This window comes from Gobio gobio (assembly GCF_949357685.1).
Source record: "Gobio gobio genome assembly, chromosome: 9".
NCBI lineage: Eukaryota > Metazoa > Chordata > Actinopteri > Cypriniformes > Gobionidae > Gobio > Gobio gobio.
Genome location: NC_137115.1, coordinates 15,007,687 through 15,020,994, shown reverse-complemented (window position 1 = coordinate 15,020,994; position 13,308 = coordinate 15,007,687). Strand labels below are relative to the sequence as shown.

At 35.7% G+C, this 13,308-nt stretch overlaps 1 protein-coding gene across 1 annotated transcript; it reads right to left on the bottom strand.

The window, feature by feature from the left end:
- Positions 1-5,490: 5,490 nt before the first annotated feature.
- cyp19a1a (cytochrome P450, family 19, subfamily A, polypeptide 1a) lies at positions 5,491-13,308 on the bottom strand (the record flags this gene model as incomplete). The annotated part of the gene is made up of 9 exons (XM_079824730.1): positions 5,491-5,724; positions 7,427-7,668; positions 8,468-8,630; positions 9,322-9,433; positions 9,650-9,764; positions 11,181-11,357; positions 11,562-11,716; positions 12,504-12,654; positions 13,104-13,308. 9 exons carry the CDS (start codon positions 13,306-13,308, stop codon positions 5,491-5,493), a joined length of 1,554 nt encoding a protein of 517 aa, XP_079680856.1.

Sequence of the window (13,308 nt, the reverse complement as noted above, 5' to 3'; positions counted from 1 at the left end):
ATATTCAATTGGAATTTGAGGGTAACGGGGTATGATGTCATTGATAGGTGACGCACGGACACAGTCTGTGTCCTGGTTAAAATTGCTTATTTTTCAGGATTTAAACATTATTGGAAACATTTGGGATAATATAAGTACACAAGTCAACAAAATAGGCCTATAACATGGTTTCAGTCAGTTCCACTTAAGTCAAAAACACCATAGACAAACTTTTTTATTGGCATATTTTGCAAAATTTACATTTGCCGATATGGCTCTGTTCTAAATTCCCCGTCCTTTTCATGAGCTCCATGAAAAGCTAAGACAGGGAACAGCAGCTTCTGGGGACAACCTCTCATTTTTTAAACTGGGAGGGCAGCGTAAATCCCCCATTGAGAACAGAGTATGCATCAATGACAACAGAATGACATCGATAACATTAAACACAGTTTAAGGAGGAGCTGGGGTGGAGGTGGGTTGCAAAGCAGCGTGCAGTGGAAGCAGCCAAGCAGGCAGATTGAACTGATGCGACGCTTAAAGGGGTACTTCACCGCTGGAAAGATGAATATGTATACAACATTATTGTTGAATAAATATGTAAATCATAAACATATGTAAACCAAAAGTATGTTCTTTAATACAGTAAAGAACACAATTGTGTGTGTGGGGTCCCGCGGTCAGATCACATGATCAACAAGTGTCGCCCTAATCTCATCTGAGATGGCTCTCCTTCCTTCTCTTCTTTGCCTTCGTCCTCTTCTTCCTCTTCCTCAAACTCCTCCTCCTCCTCTTCCAACTCTTTGTCTTTGAATTTGTCCTCGTTGTTGTCCCCTGCCTCTCCCTCCTACTCTTCTTGCTCTCTGTCTGTTGTTAGCATCCATTGTGCAAAACAGGTAATCTGACCTTTGAGCAATTTATAGGCCTATACTACAGTAAAGCGGTAATTGGTTAGTGATCAGTTAAGCAATTAGTGTTTGTACATGTACGGAGTGTGTGTGTGACCTAGTGAATAAGTGTAGCATTTCGATCGCGTTGTGTTTGGAAAGGAAAGCAAGTCACTTCCTGTTGTGTTTTAGATAGAGAATTGTGTGTAATGTTTTGAAAAAAGTGTTTTATGCTCAGTCAAAGGCTGAGAAATAGCTTATGGTTTTGGAGATTTGGTGTGTAGTTTTGCACTTTGAGTGAGGGGTTTCAAAAATTGTGTGACATGAACAGATTTTGTGTGTAAGCAGTTGGAAGAGGTAGGGAGACCTGAACTCTTTCTTTCTCTTTATTGCTTTTGTTCAGCTCTGGAGGCATGAATGTCTCAATGTCTTTGGTGTTAAATGTTTTCCTGTTTCCTGTTTAGAGAGCATTGACATGGAGATCTCTGGATCAGACAGGTGTGTGTTTTGTTTGTGTGTAACAATGTGTATTTGTCTACAGTGTCGTCTGGTTGCCACTAACACAGCTGTGCAGGTTACCACGGCAATAATGAGACATGCGTCATAGTAATTTCCGTGTGCATCTAAGGGTTGGCCAGTGATTCTCACAGAAAACAATAAGCATTACAGATCCGGTCTGTGTGTATGACTGCTGCGCTTTAGGCAGCCTGATTATGATGATAATACATCAAAACAACCAATGCAAATGTAACTCATGAAGTAATTCAATATGCATACCAAATACTCTCTTAAGTTAATCTTGACTGTTTACATCTGCCAATGACATATTAAGCAGTGTGTGTGTGTGTGTGTGTGTGTGTGTGTGTGTGTGTGTGTGTGTGTGTGTGTGTGTGTGTGTGTGTGTGTGTGTGTGTGTGTGTGTGTGTGTGTGTGTGTGTGTGTGTGTGTGTGTGTGTGTGTGTGTGTGTGTGTGTGTGTGTGTGTGTGTGTTCATGCTCTCTATGTGTTGGCTGACGGCTTTATGGGCCCCATATGGAAGAAATGGCCCCTAAAAGCTAATGGACCCTGAGACCCTAATGCTGCCTGCCAGCTAAACACAGGAGCTGTATGGGGTCTGTTGAACATCTGTTTTGAGTTCAACTAGTTTTGAGTTCATTGAACTCATTTAAAACTTGACATCTCAGAGAATGAATCTAATTATCTACATCAAACAGTTGTGGAGAGCATGGATGATTTATTTACAGTACACATCACTCACAGTGTCATTGACATGGTGGGACAGTGTCCTCTGGTGGTGAAAATTACTTTATGACCGCATACACAGAATCCAGATATAGGCTACTGGAGGTGTTTTATCATATACATAATGATAATTAAACACACATTTGATAATTGATCAAGTAATGAAAAACTCCCCTTCCTATTAAGGCAACACAAGGTTTGTTGCATTCATCTCTGGCTGCCTCTGTGACTGATCTGCCTTGTGTCCACCATGTCTGTATACAACTGTCTGTTACAGTTGTATACTGTAGTATACAATTTATCTACACACATAAATGTAACTCATATTATACTCAACATGTACATCATAATTATAATATAATAAATAATAAAATAATAATTTAAGTCTTCCATTCTCTTTTTAACTAACTATTAAGTGGTCACAATTTTTACACCCCTCACTTTTTTGGGATGATAAAAACAATATTTTTTTAAACTTTTGAAGCATGAAACAATTAATGAAATAGCAAAAAAAAAAAAAAAAAACAGTAAAGAGATAATGTACAAAAATACAATATATAGTTTTGCTATGTTATTTATTTTTATATAGGCCTAATATATACATTTTATATTTATTTTTAAATTTCTGGATATTTTGTATAATTTAACCCTCGGGGTTGAGAGGATTTTCTTTTCCCCCGAAAATGCTAGTTAACATTATCGCATTAGCCCAGTGTGGTTCTTCAGCAGTTCTTTGGGGTGGTTAAGGTGCTATATAGCACTGCTAACGTGTAAAGAACCTGTTAAGCCCAGTGGTTCTTCAGCAGTTGTTCAGGGTGGTTAATGTGTTATAGCACCACTGCCATACATATAACCCATTAAAACCCTGTTATTTAAAGGTTATCTAACTCTCTTAGTCTCTTAGTTTAGTTGGGGAAAGGATTAAAACAACATTAAAATACAGTGCATTTCCTGAAGATAACAACATGGTTCTCAACCTTTTTGCCGCCCTATGAGGAAATATTCCAGGGCCCCCACACAACACTTTTTAACCTCAGAAAAGCATAAAAGTGATTCAAAGTAATTCAAATTTTCATTCATTGCAAACATATGAGAGTGGAGTAACATATTAGAACAATGGGGTGGTGGTGGTGGCAACAAGACAGTTTGGATACTGAGAGCTGTCAGTTGCAGTTTAAATTATGTGGAATACAGGAGGAATACAGTTGGAGGATGAGAGAAAGATGGTGATTGACTGTAGTCTTTGAATAAATGTACTTCTTATGGTTCTACATAGCACCATTTGACAAAGGTTCTGAATAGCCCATTTAAAGATTAGGTGCTATATTGCAAATAAAGTGGTTCCCCTATGATTAAAAGCCTAGTAATCATTTTTATTTATATTATACAAATATGTTTGAATTTTTTTTTCCAGATTTTTTTGTCACCTTACGATGTTCCTGGTCAAAAATTACTGGCATACAAAAAATTGCTTATAAATCTCTAATTACTCTATATTGCAATCTTTTTGTCAACTTTTTTTTTCTTTCAATTAGCACAGGTTTTGTATTTCTTTTTGGATCTGATTGATCATAGGCCTCACTGATCTGAGCTTATGCAGCTAAGTTTTTGACCAAAAAAGCATTATTTGTGGGTAATTTTGGCAATATTGAATACAAATGTTATCAATAAATTTAAAAATGTATCACACTATAGTGTGTTCTAATGTCTAACCAGGAAGTTTGTTTTGAATTTTTTTATCTTGTACAAAATGCTAGTCACACTTTTTTTCCGGCCTAAAAAATTTATAATCTCTCGTTATGCTATATTATCAACAAATATTGGAATCAATCTTTTTGTCAAGTTGATTTCTTTCAATTAAGACTTAAATTAAGAAAAAAATATTTATTTTTTAAACTGACTATAGGCCTCATTGATATAAGCTGTTTTTTAGTAGGCAAGTCATTTTTGACCGGGAACACCACACGTGTGACTTTGTTCCATTTTTTTACAACTTCCTTGTTAAACATTAAATCACACTTGTGTGATTAAACAGTTTCTTATTTGTTTCTTTAATATTGTGAAAATTATTGATAAATAATTTTTTTTCACTTAAAAAATTAGGTGCCTATACTCTCAGATAAATGAGGCCTACGATAAATCAGATGAAAATAGAAACACAAAACCAGTCCTAAATGAAAGAAAACAAGTTGACAAAAAGATTTAATCAAATATTTGGTGATAATGTCGCATAATGAGAGATTTATAAGCTATAATTAATGTATAATTTATATGTTTTTTGTAGGCCGGTCCTTTTTGACCAGGAACACCACAAGTGTGACTTTGTTCCCTTTTGTAAAAAAAATTAAAGAATTTCAAAACAAACTCCCTGGTTAAACATTAATGCACATTAGTATGATAAACAGTGCACATTATTTCCATATTTTGTTGAATATTGACAAAATTATCCACAAATTATGCTTTTTTTCACTTAAAAACTGAGGTGCATATAAGCTCAGATCAATGAGGGCTACGATCAATCAGATCCAAAAAGAAATACAAAACCTGATGATTGAAAGAAAAGAAGTTGACAACATTTGGAGATAATATAGCATAACGAGAGATTTACAAGCAATTTTAAAAAGGATGGTTATTTTTGAATGGGGACACAAAAGGTGTTAGGGTTTTCAACACAGCAGAAGGGTTAAACGTGTTTTGCTCTATTTTGCTTTGTACTTTTCTTTAAACAGAGTAAATCTACATAAACAATTACAACAACACAATTTTTAGAATACGTTATTACCTTTTATTAACAGTAAAAAAACAGTCTGAACCAGTAGTTCACATGATGTGACAATATCATACATTATTACAGAGGCACTAAAAGACATGGAGGGAATAAAAGAGCTATTTGCCTACGCTCTCTCACAAATGTTTTGCGTTCCCCCGAGAACTTTTGAGTTCTTTGCGAGCGAACACTGTTTCTCAGGGGAATGCATAACTTTTGAGAGAACGCAAAAGCATTGATATATATTTTTTCCTGCCTTCTCATATTTCTCATATTATAATTACATTCACACTGAATACACATTTAAACACAAATATCCATAACATAAGACTGACAGCTAAAAGCGGTAGATAAATACATGGCACACTCTAAAAAATAAAGGATATATTGGCATCTATTGTTCCACGAGGAACCTGTAACATTCATTGAATTTTTCCAGTATACAATAGGTGGTTTATAGCTAAAAGGTTCTTTAGATTTTTTTTTTTTAAAGTTTCTTCAAACTGTGAAAAAAAAAAATATTTTAAGAAAGGTTATTTGGGGAACCAAAAAAAAAGGTTCTTCTATGCCATTGCCTATTTTTAAAGAGTGTACTAGAGCACATTTGTTCGAGGTGAATCAGAGAGTGTTTCTCAGGATGAGCTGCACGTTGAGGCTCGAGGGATCCTCCACCGGCTGCTGCGACAGGTTGTTGGTTTGTGGGATGCTTTCTACAGTACAGCCCTTCACAGGACACACGGAGAAACGAGACAACAGCGTCACAAGAATGGACTTCATCATCACCATAGCGATGTGCTTTCCCACACACGACCGAGGGCCTGATCCGAACGGCTGAAAGAAGCGACTCGGCACCTTTAGAGAGAGACAGAGAAAGGTATTACTATTGGTGTTGGCATGGTCACAAAACATTTCGACTTTTAATGTATTATATATAGGCCTATATATAATTCGTAGGCTTCAATAAAATAACTTGTGTTATAAAGGATTATAAAAGGTTGCGGCTTTTTGAAAATTCTTTTCAAATACACACTGAAAAAAATGCTATCATCTATATATTTAAAAACTATATATATATGTGTTGTGCATGGTCCCTGCTAAATAAATAAATAAACAAACTAAACTAACAAACTAATTAATAATTATGATTTTACAATAGTAACAATAACTTTTATATTAATGCTATTTTGGTAAAAAACTAAAATGACCACAGTGCATTTTTATAAGGTTGCATGAGAGATAAACATTGAATTGGTAGATTTTATACAACTGCTGTATAAAATGATGTTAATGAAACAAAATGCTTTTAAAAGTTTTTAAAGTTGTGAACATTGATTTTTGTGCTAGTAGTGCTCAAAAGTTTACATATCCCTTGCATAATTTACAAAATGTTAATTATTTTAACAAAATAAGAGGGATCATACAAAATGCATGTATTTGTTTTTTATTTAGTACTGCTCTGAATAAGATATTTTACATAAAATATGTTTACATATAGCCCACAAGACAAAAAAAAATATGTTGAAAAAAAAGCTGAATTTATAAAAAAAAAAAAATGACCCTGTTCAAAAGTTTACATATTGATTCTTAATACTGTGTGTCATTTTCTGAAAGATCCACGGCTGTTTTATTGTTTTGTGATGGTTGTTCTTGAGTCCCTTGTTTGTCCTGAGAAGTTAAACTGCCCAACGCACTTCAGAAAAATCCTTCAGGTCCTGAAATTTCTTCAGTTTTCCAGCATCTTTTGCATATTTGAACTCTTTCCAGCAGTGACTGTATGATTTTGAGATCCATCTTTTCACAATGAGGACAACTGAGGGACTCAAACACAACACAGTTGTGGGGGGCAGTGACATGAATGAAGAACAGGATGAAGATTTTTCTTATTTTGTTTAAATATCTTTTTTTTTTTCATTCATACTGCCCTTCGGAAGCAACAGAAGATACTTACATGTTTCCCGGAAGACAAATTAAGTATAATTTACCTTGATTTCAAAATCAAAATGTTTTCAATTTGCAGGACCTGGAGTATTTTTCTGAAGAACACTGGCCACATTATCTGCTCAGGACAAACAATGGACTCGTGAGTCATGGATCATCCAGGTAACGACACACAGTATTAAGAATCAAGGATACATAACATTTTTAACGGGATCATTTTTATAAATTCAGCTAGGCTATTTTTTTGTCTTGTGGACTGAAAAACATATTTTTTGTAAAATGTCTTATTCAGGACAGTACTAAATAATAAATCCCTCTTTTGTTAAAATAATTAACATTTTGCAAATTCTACGAGAGGTAGGCTATGTAAACTTTTTAGCACGACTGTATTTTATGAATTTTCTTTTATAAAATCAAAGATAAATAGCATAGGATTTAAATTCAATACTAGCGGTATAGATTAATAATAATAAAATAAATTATAAAAAAAAATCTCAGAATCATTCTTATTTATTTATTTGAATGATAGCTTATAGTTTAGAATGGAAAATGTTTGTGAGGGCATAAAGGACTGAAAAAAAAGACAAGAAGAGATTTTATATTGAAAAAGACTCACATTCTTCTGGAAGTTGTCGAGACTGAACTGATTCGGTTGGGGGAAGAAATCGGATCTGTGCATTCGACCCACGTTTAATATGATATTTGTTCCTTTCTTCACTTTGTAGCCCTCAATGATATCATCGTCCAAAGCCCGGCGCATGGTGAAGTCCACGACCGGGTGGAACCGGAGCGACTCGTTGATAAAACTCTCCAGAATGTTTAACCTGGACAGATGTGAGTGCTTCAGGCTCCTACCAGCTACAACACACAATCAGAATATGATGTTTAAATAACCAGTTTGAAACAAACACTACACAATCAAACATGAGTAATTCATCCAAAACTTTACTTATTTTCATGTCATTCCAAACTTTGATAAACCAACATGAACTACTTTCATGGTACTTTAATGTGGTCCCCCTTTATATTAGGTGGACTTAACTACTATGTTTACATCAAAATAATTATACAGTGCAATTATTGTGTTCATATTGTTTTGCAAAACACTTTTGCTGATATTGAGGTGGGATACGGGTCTTTAATGAAGTCTGTCACAAAATGGAAAAGAGTTTCGAAAAGATTCAACAGTTCTCTTTTTGTGTACCACAGAATATTTCTAGATTATATTGTGGGTTTAGGAATTACATGATGGTGAGTAAATGATTCCTTTAAAGAACAAAAATTAAATGCATGACACTAGAAACATTCACTAGAAACATAATAGCTTTTTAGTGTGTGTGGCAGTACATTTTAATAATTTTTCAAAGACAATAGAAGTAATTTTGAAATTACATGTGAAGTTCTAAATCTAAGTCATACCTCAAAAAAGCACTCTTAAGTTCAACTAATTGCATTTAATATAAACTGAAGCTATAATACATGTATTTAATTGTAAATAACATGCAATTAAGTGTCTGAAAACATTACATTCATTTTCATCTTTCTTGCATAATATTATTATTTCCAAAATAAGTACTCTTAAAAGTATGCTAAAGTGTACTTTTCAACTGGGGTGAAAAAGAACAAATGAATGAATCTTGTGTGTGTGTGCTCAGACCTAAAACTGTTTCCATTTCCTGCAGGATCTTCAACTCGACGTCTGGATTCTGTTTGAGTAACAGCAGCATGAAGAACAGACTGACAGAGAGAGTATCTGGAGCCGCGATCACCATCTCCAACACACACTGCCTGACGTTCTCAGCGCTCAGCTCCCCGTGGCTCTAAACACACACACACACACACACACACACATGTCAATCATTCTCATATGCTTCAGAGGTGTGTGTGTGTGTGTGTGTGTGTGTGTGTGTGTGTGTGTGTGTGTGTGTGTGTGTGTGTGTGTGTGTGTGTGTGTGTGTGTGTGTGTGTGTGTGTGTGTGTGTGTGTGTGTGTGTGTGTGTGTGTGTGTGTGTGTGTGTGTGTGTGTGTGTGTGTGCGTGCGTGCGTGTGGGGGCATGTTTTCGTGAAATATCAGGACACAAATGTGTATAATGACATGGGTATGACATAGGTATTACAAAAAGAGGGTGAAATATGAGGACGTTCCCCATGTCCTCACTTTTCAAAATGCTTATAAATCACACAGAATGAGTTTTTTTTCACAGAAAGTGAACTGCACAGTCTCCTGTGAGGGTTAGGTTTAGGGACAGGGGCAGTGTAAGGGGATATAAAATACGGTTTGTACGGTATAAAAACCATTACGCCTATGGAATGTCCTCACATTTCACAAAAACAAACATGTGTGTGTGTGTGTGTGTGTGTGTGTGTGTGTGTGTGTGTGTGTGTGTGTGTGTGTGTGTGTGTGTGTGTGTGTGTGTGTGTGTGTGTGTGTGTGTGTGTGTGTGTGTGTGTGTGTGTGTGTGTGTGTGTGTGTGTGTGTGTGTGTGTGACATACTGGCACGTCACATTCACCTGAGCGAATATCAACTCTGCTGTGAAGTCGAGCTGGTCGAGTTTTTCTGCATGTGTCAGCTGAACTTTTTTCTGCTCGATCAGACCTGTGATGGCGTCCTGTAACTCCTGACTGAAACACACACATACACACTATAAATAAATAAAACACCCACTATAAATAAATAAAAATTAACTTTACAATTCAGAAAAGGGATTTTAAAGCTAGATGCAGCATTTATGACACTGTTCCTTACAAAAAAAATCAATGTGGTGATACCAAAATCATGGTTATCATAATCAAATAGCATGGTATTTACATACGTATCCAAAACAACATTGCACTCACACTTCTCTCTTGTGCTTCTTGTGCAGCCAGTCCAGTCTGAAGTACACATCAGGTTTGATTAATACTGTCTGCCAGGTGTCAAAATATTTCTGAATCTTCTGAAGCAGATCACATTCTACAACACAGCAGCAAGACCCCAGCAGTTAAATATGTGATTTAGTCAATCTTCGATGTATACCAGCTATTAAAAAGCAATATTAACAATATGATCACAAACAATAGAGAGAACATCATGCCCTTAAGCACATGTTAATACACCAATCAGGCATAACATTATGACCACTGACAGGTGATGTGAATAACACTATCTCTATATTATAATAACAGTATCTCTTCATTACAACACCTGTTAGTGGGTGGGATATATTAGGCAGCAAGTGAACATTTTGTCCTCAAAGTTCCTGTTCTGCAGTGGTCAGTATCTATCAAAAGTGGTCCAAGGAAGGAACAGTGGTGAACCGGCGACAAGGTCATGGGCGGCCAAGGCTCATTGATGGACGTGGGGAGCGAATCGGTGTATATTGTGCAATATACGGCAAACGTGACTTCGCAAGTACAACATGCTGGAACAACAATCCAATCAACCAATCAGACTTTAGGGACAATTTTACATTTCCTAAAATCAGTGGGAAATGATAGCTGAACACTGATTTCTACATAAGTGTTCACCTATCAAGTTATGGGTAGGGTTAGCTTAACCATTTAACCCTGGTTTTAAGCCTAAAATTGACATAAACTCTAAACGTGTCCCTCAAATCTGATTGGTTGATTGGAATGTTGTTCCAGCATGTTGTAGTTGGCGATGTCACGTTTACTGTATATTGCATAATATACTGATCAGGCATAACATTATGACCTGCAAGGGCATGCTTTCAGCATGGGCACCCTAACTGGTCTGCGGCTATGCAAGGTTAGAACAAAATTTTTGGACAGAAATGTTGTTTAATGTTCAAAATCACGGTGACCGTCAAGATACATAGCATATAAAAGGGTTTCACTTTATTTGATGGTTCACTTTAGACACTCTACTAACTTGTCATCTAACTCTCATTATGCATTAGTAGACTGTTAGGTTAGGGTTAGGTGTTAGGGTTTGGGTAAGTAGAATAAGTTGATGTAGTTGCAAAGTTACAAGTTACATCTAGTCAGTAGAAGGTTGGTGGACCATCACAATAAAGAGTTAGCAGATATTAAGCAGACAATCTACTAATACTCTAATGAGAGTTAGCTGACATGTAGTTGCAAAACTACTTGTAGTTAGTAGAATGTCTAAAGTGGATCATCAAAATAAAGTGTTACCTAGAAAAGATACACTACCATTCATTGTACTATTTTGTGTTCTGCAGCAGAAGGTTTGGAACTACATGGGTGAATAAATGATGACAGCATTTTTGGGTGAACTACCCATTTTAGCCAGACTTAAAAATAAATGGCATTGCATCATATTACAAAACACAGACAAATTATTAGATGTGGTTTAAGCCTATATACTTTTTTGAGCTTTTTTATGTCCCTGCAAGTGTTGACTGACCATTGAGAGGGACTCCTAGAAACAGTCTGTTGGAAATGTCCACCACAATGCACCGCAGTAAGTTGAGAATGTCCACCTGTCCCCGAGCATCCGTCAGGTGAGACAGATCATCCAGGTGTGTGGATGTGGAAGTGGTGCAAATCTCCAAAGTTTTCTGAAGCCCTGGACCTGATAGAGCTGATACACACACACATATACGTTTAGTACCTCTGCTAATACAAAAACAAAACAAAAAAACAACATCGATAAAATTAGATTAGATATCTAATAGCAAAAGAGAAAGGATAGATATTTGTGACATAGAGATGTCAAATGTGATCATGCAATTTTAATCACCCTATGCACATTTAATACCTTGCATATTACCAAAAGCATGCCCACCTTTAGCATAAAAGGCGCGGATTTTTTTCCAGAGCACCACATTTGAGTTGAATATGATGCCCTGTTCATGCATCCCAATACACTGCAGACCTAGTTTGCTCCCAAAGCGTGAGGTGTACAGAGATCTCCTCAACACATGATACACAGCAGATGACCTGTGACGCACACAGCATCAGAATAATACATTTATGCCACATTTGGGTTCATTTATCCTGGAATATTGTGTGATTGGTGCTGGTATGTTCTGTCCCTTGTGAAAGAAACGTTTCATTGTTTTGAATGTGCACTTGTAGTGTACTTCAAAACTTAAAATTATATTTAAAAAACTACTTGCAAATAATAAAATATTAATGAAATACAAGGTCACTTGAGTCTATTTAAAGAGAGTACACTTTTGTTTTACTTTAAGTTATGTTTTACTTTAATCATTATGTTTTAATAAGCTTTTTTTATACTTTAAAATACACATATTGTATATGTTGACTAACATACTAAAGCACATGTAAAGAACTAGGGAGTTATTCTTGTTGCATTTAACGCTAATATGTAAATAAATCTAATACTAAATTGCAACTTCATCATTACAATTGTGCAATGACAAATATGTTTAAATACAAGATACACAAGGTTCAATAGAAATTATAATTAAGTATATTTAATGCTTGCTAGATGTACACTTTAACCATAAGAGAATAGAAGTAATTATGACATGACATATAAAGATGTATTTATGAGTCCTACTTAACAAATTGAAATACATGTAAATGTAATAACATATTTATTAACATGCAATTAGGTGTCTGAAAAGATCAGTCCACACTTAAGAATATTTCTTATTACATTTAACATGTATTATTTCCACAATAAGTATTTTTAGGTATGCGAAGGTATGCTAAAGTGCACTTCTTTTTCACAAGGGGTGAAGTGTGTGTCAGGACTTACCTGCTCAAGATGAGAGTTTCCTCACCGTTGATCCAGACCCGCACAATGTCTCCATATTTGCTGTTGTAGTAGTTGCTGGCGGTCCCGATCCCAGACCAGATGAACCGACAGTAGGAGAGAAAAGGACCCAGACCCAGGAAAAAACAAGGACCTGAATGAAACACATTGCAGCAAGTAATTGACATGCAATATGATATAATTCATTTAAATCAGTTTCATGAAATGTTTTTATGACCCCATTATAACATGATTATGTGTGAAAAAGACGCCATTGTTCAGTAAATAGTTACATGTATTACTAATTATTATTAGGAATTTAGCAAAACAATGTAGCAATTAGGTGCATTAATATTTAATGTGCTTACATGTGTCTGTTTATAGTAATTTTAACATTTATTTATTCAGTCAGAATTTAGATAATCCATTTTATAAATATACTTTACATGTGACTATACTATTTACCCAAAACGTAGATAGCATAGTCACTAACAAATGATAAAAAGGCAAAACACCACATTTGAAACCATCAGTTAAAAAATTATGAATGAAAATCATTCTGCAAAATAATAAAGGACAAAATTTCAAACAAACCCTACCAACCCGGCACATGAGATTTCTCTGGCCGATGGTGTCTGATGGCCAGAAGCAGGCAAAGTAACAGCAGCAGTAGTGTGGCTGTGGCTCCACACCCATTGTCTTGAGTCCCTTCAGTGCAATTGTGGGCCCCTTCTACCAGAAGATCAACCGCAGCCTCGCCAAGACGCAACGGCTTCATTCCACAGGGCTGGAGCAGTTCAGCTGCCAT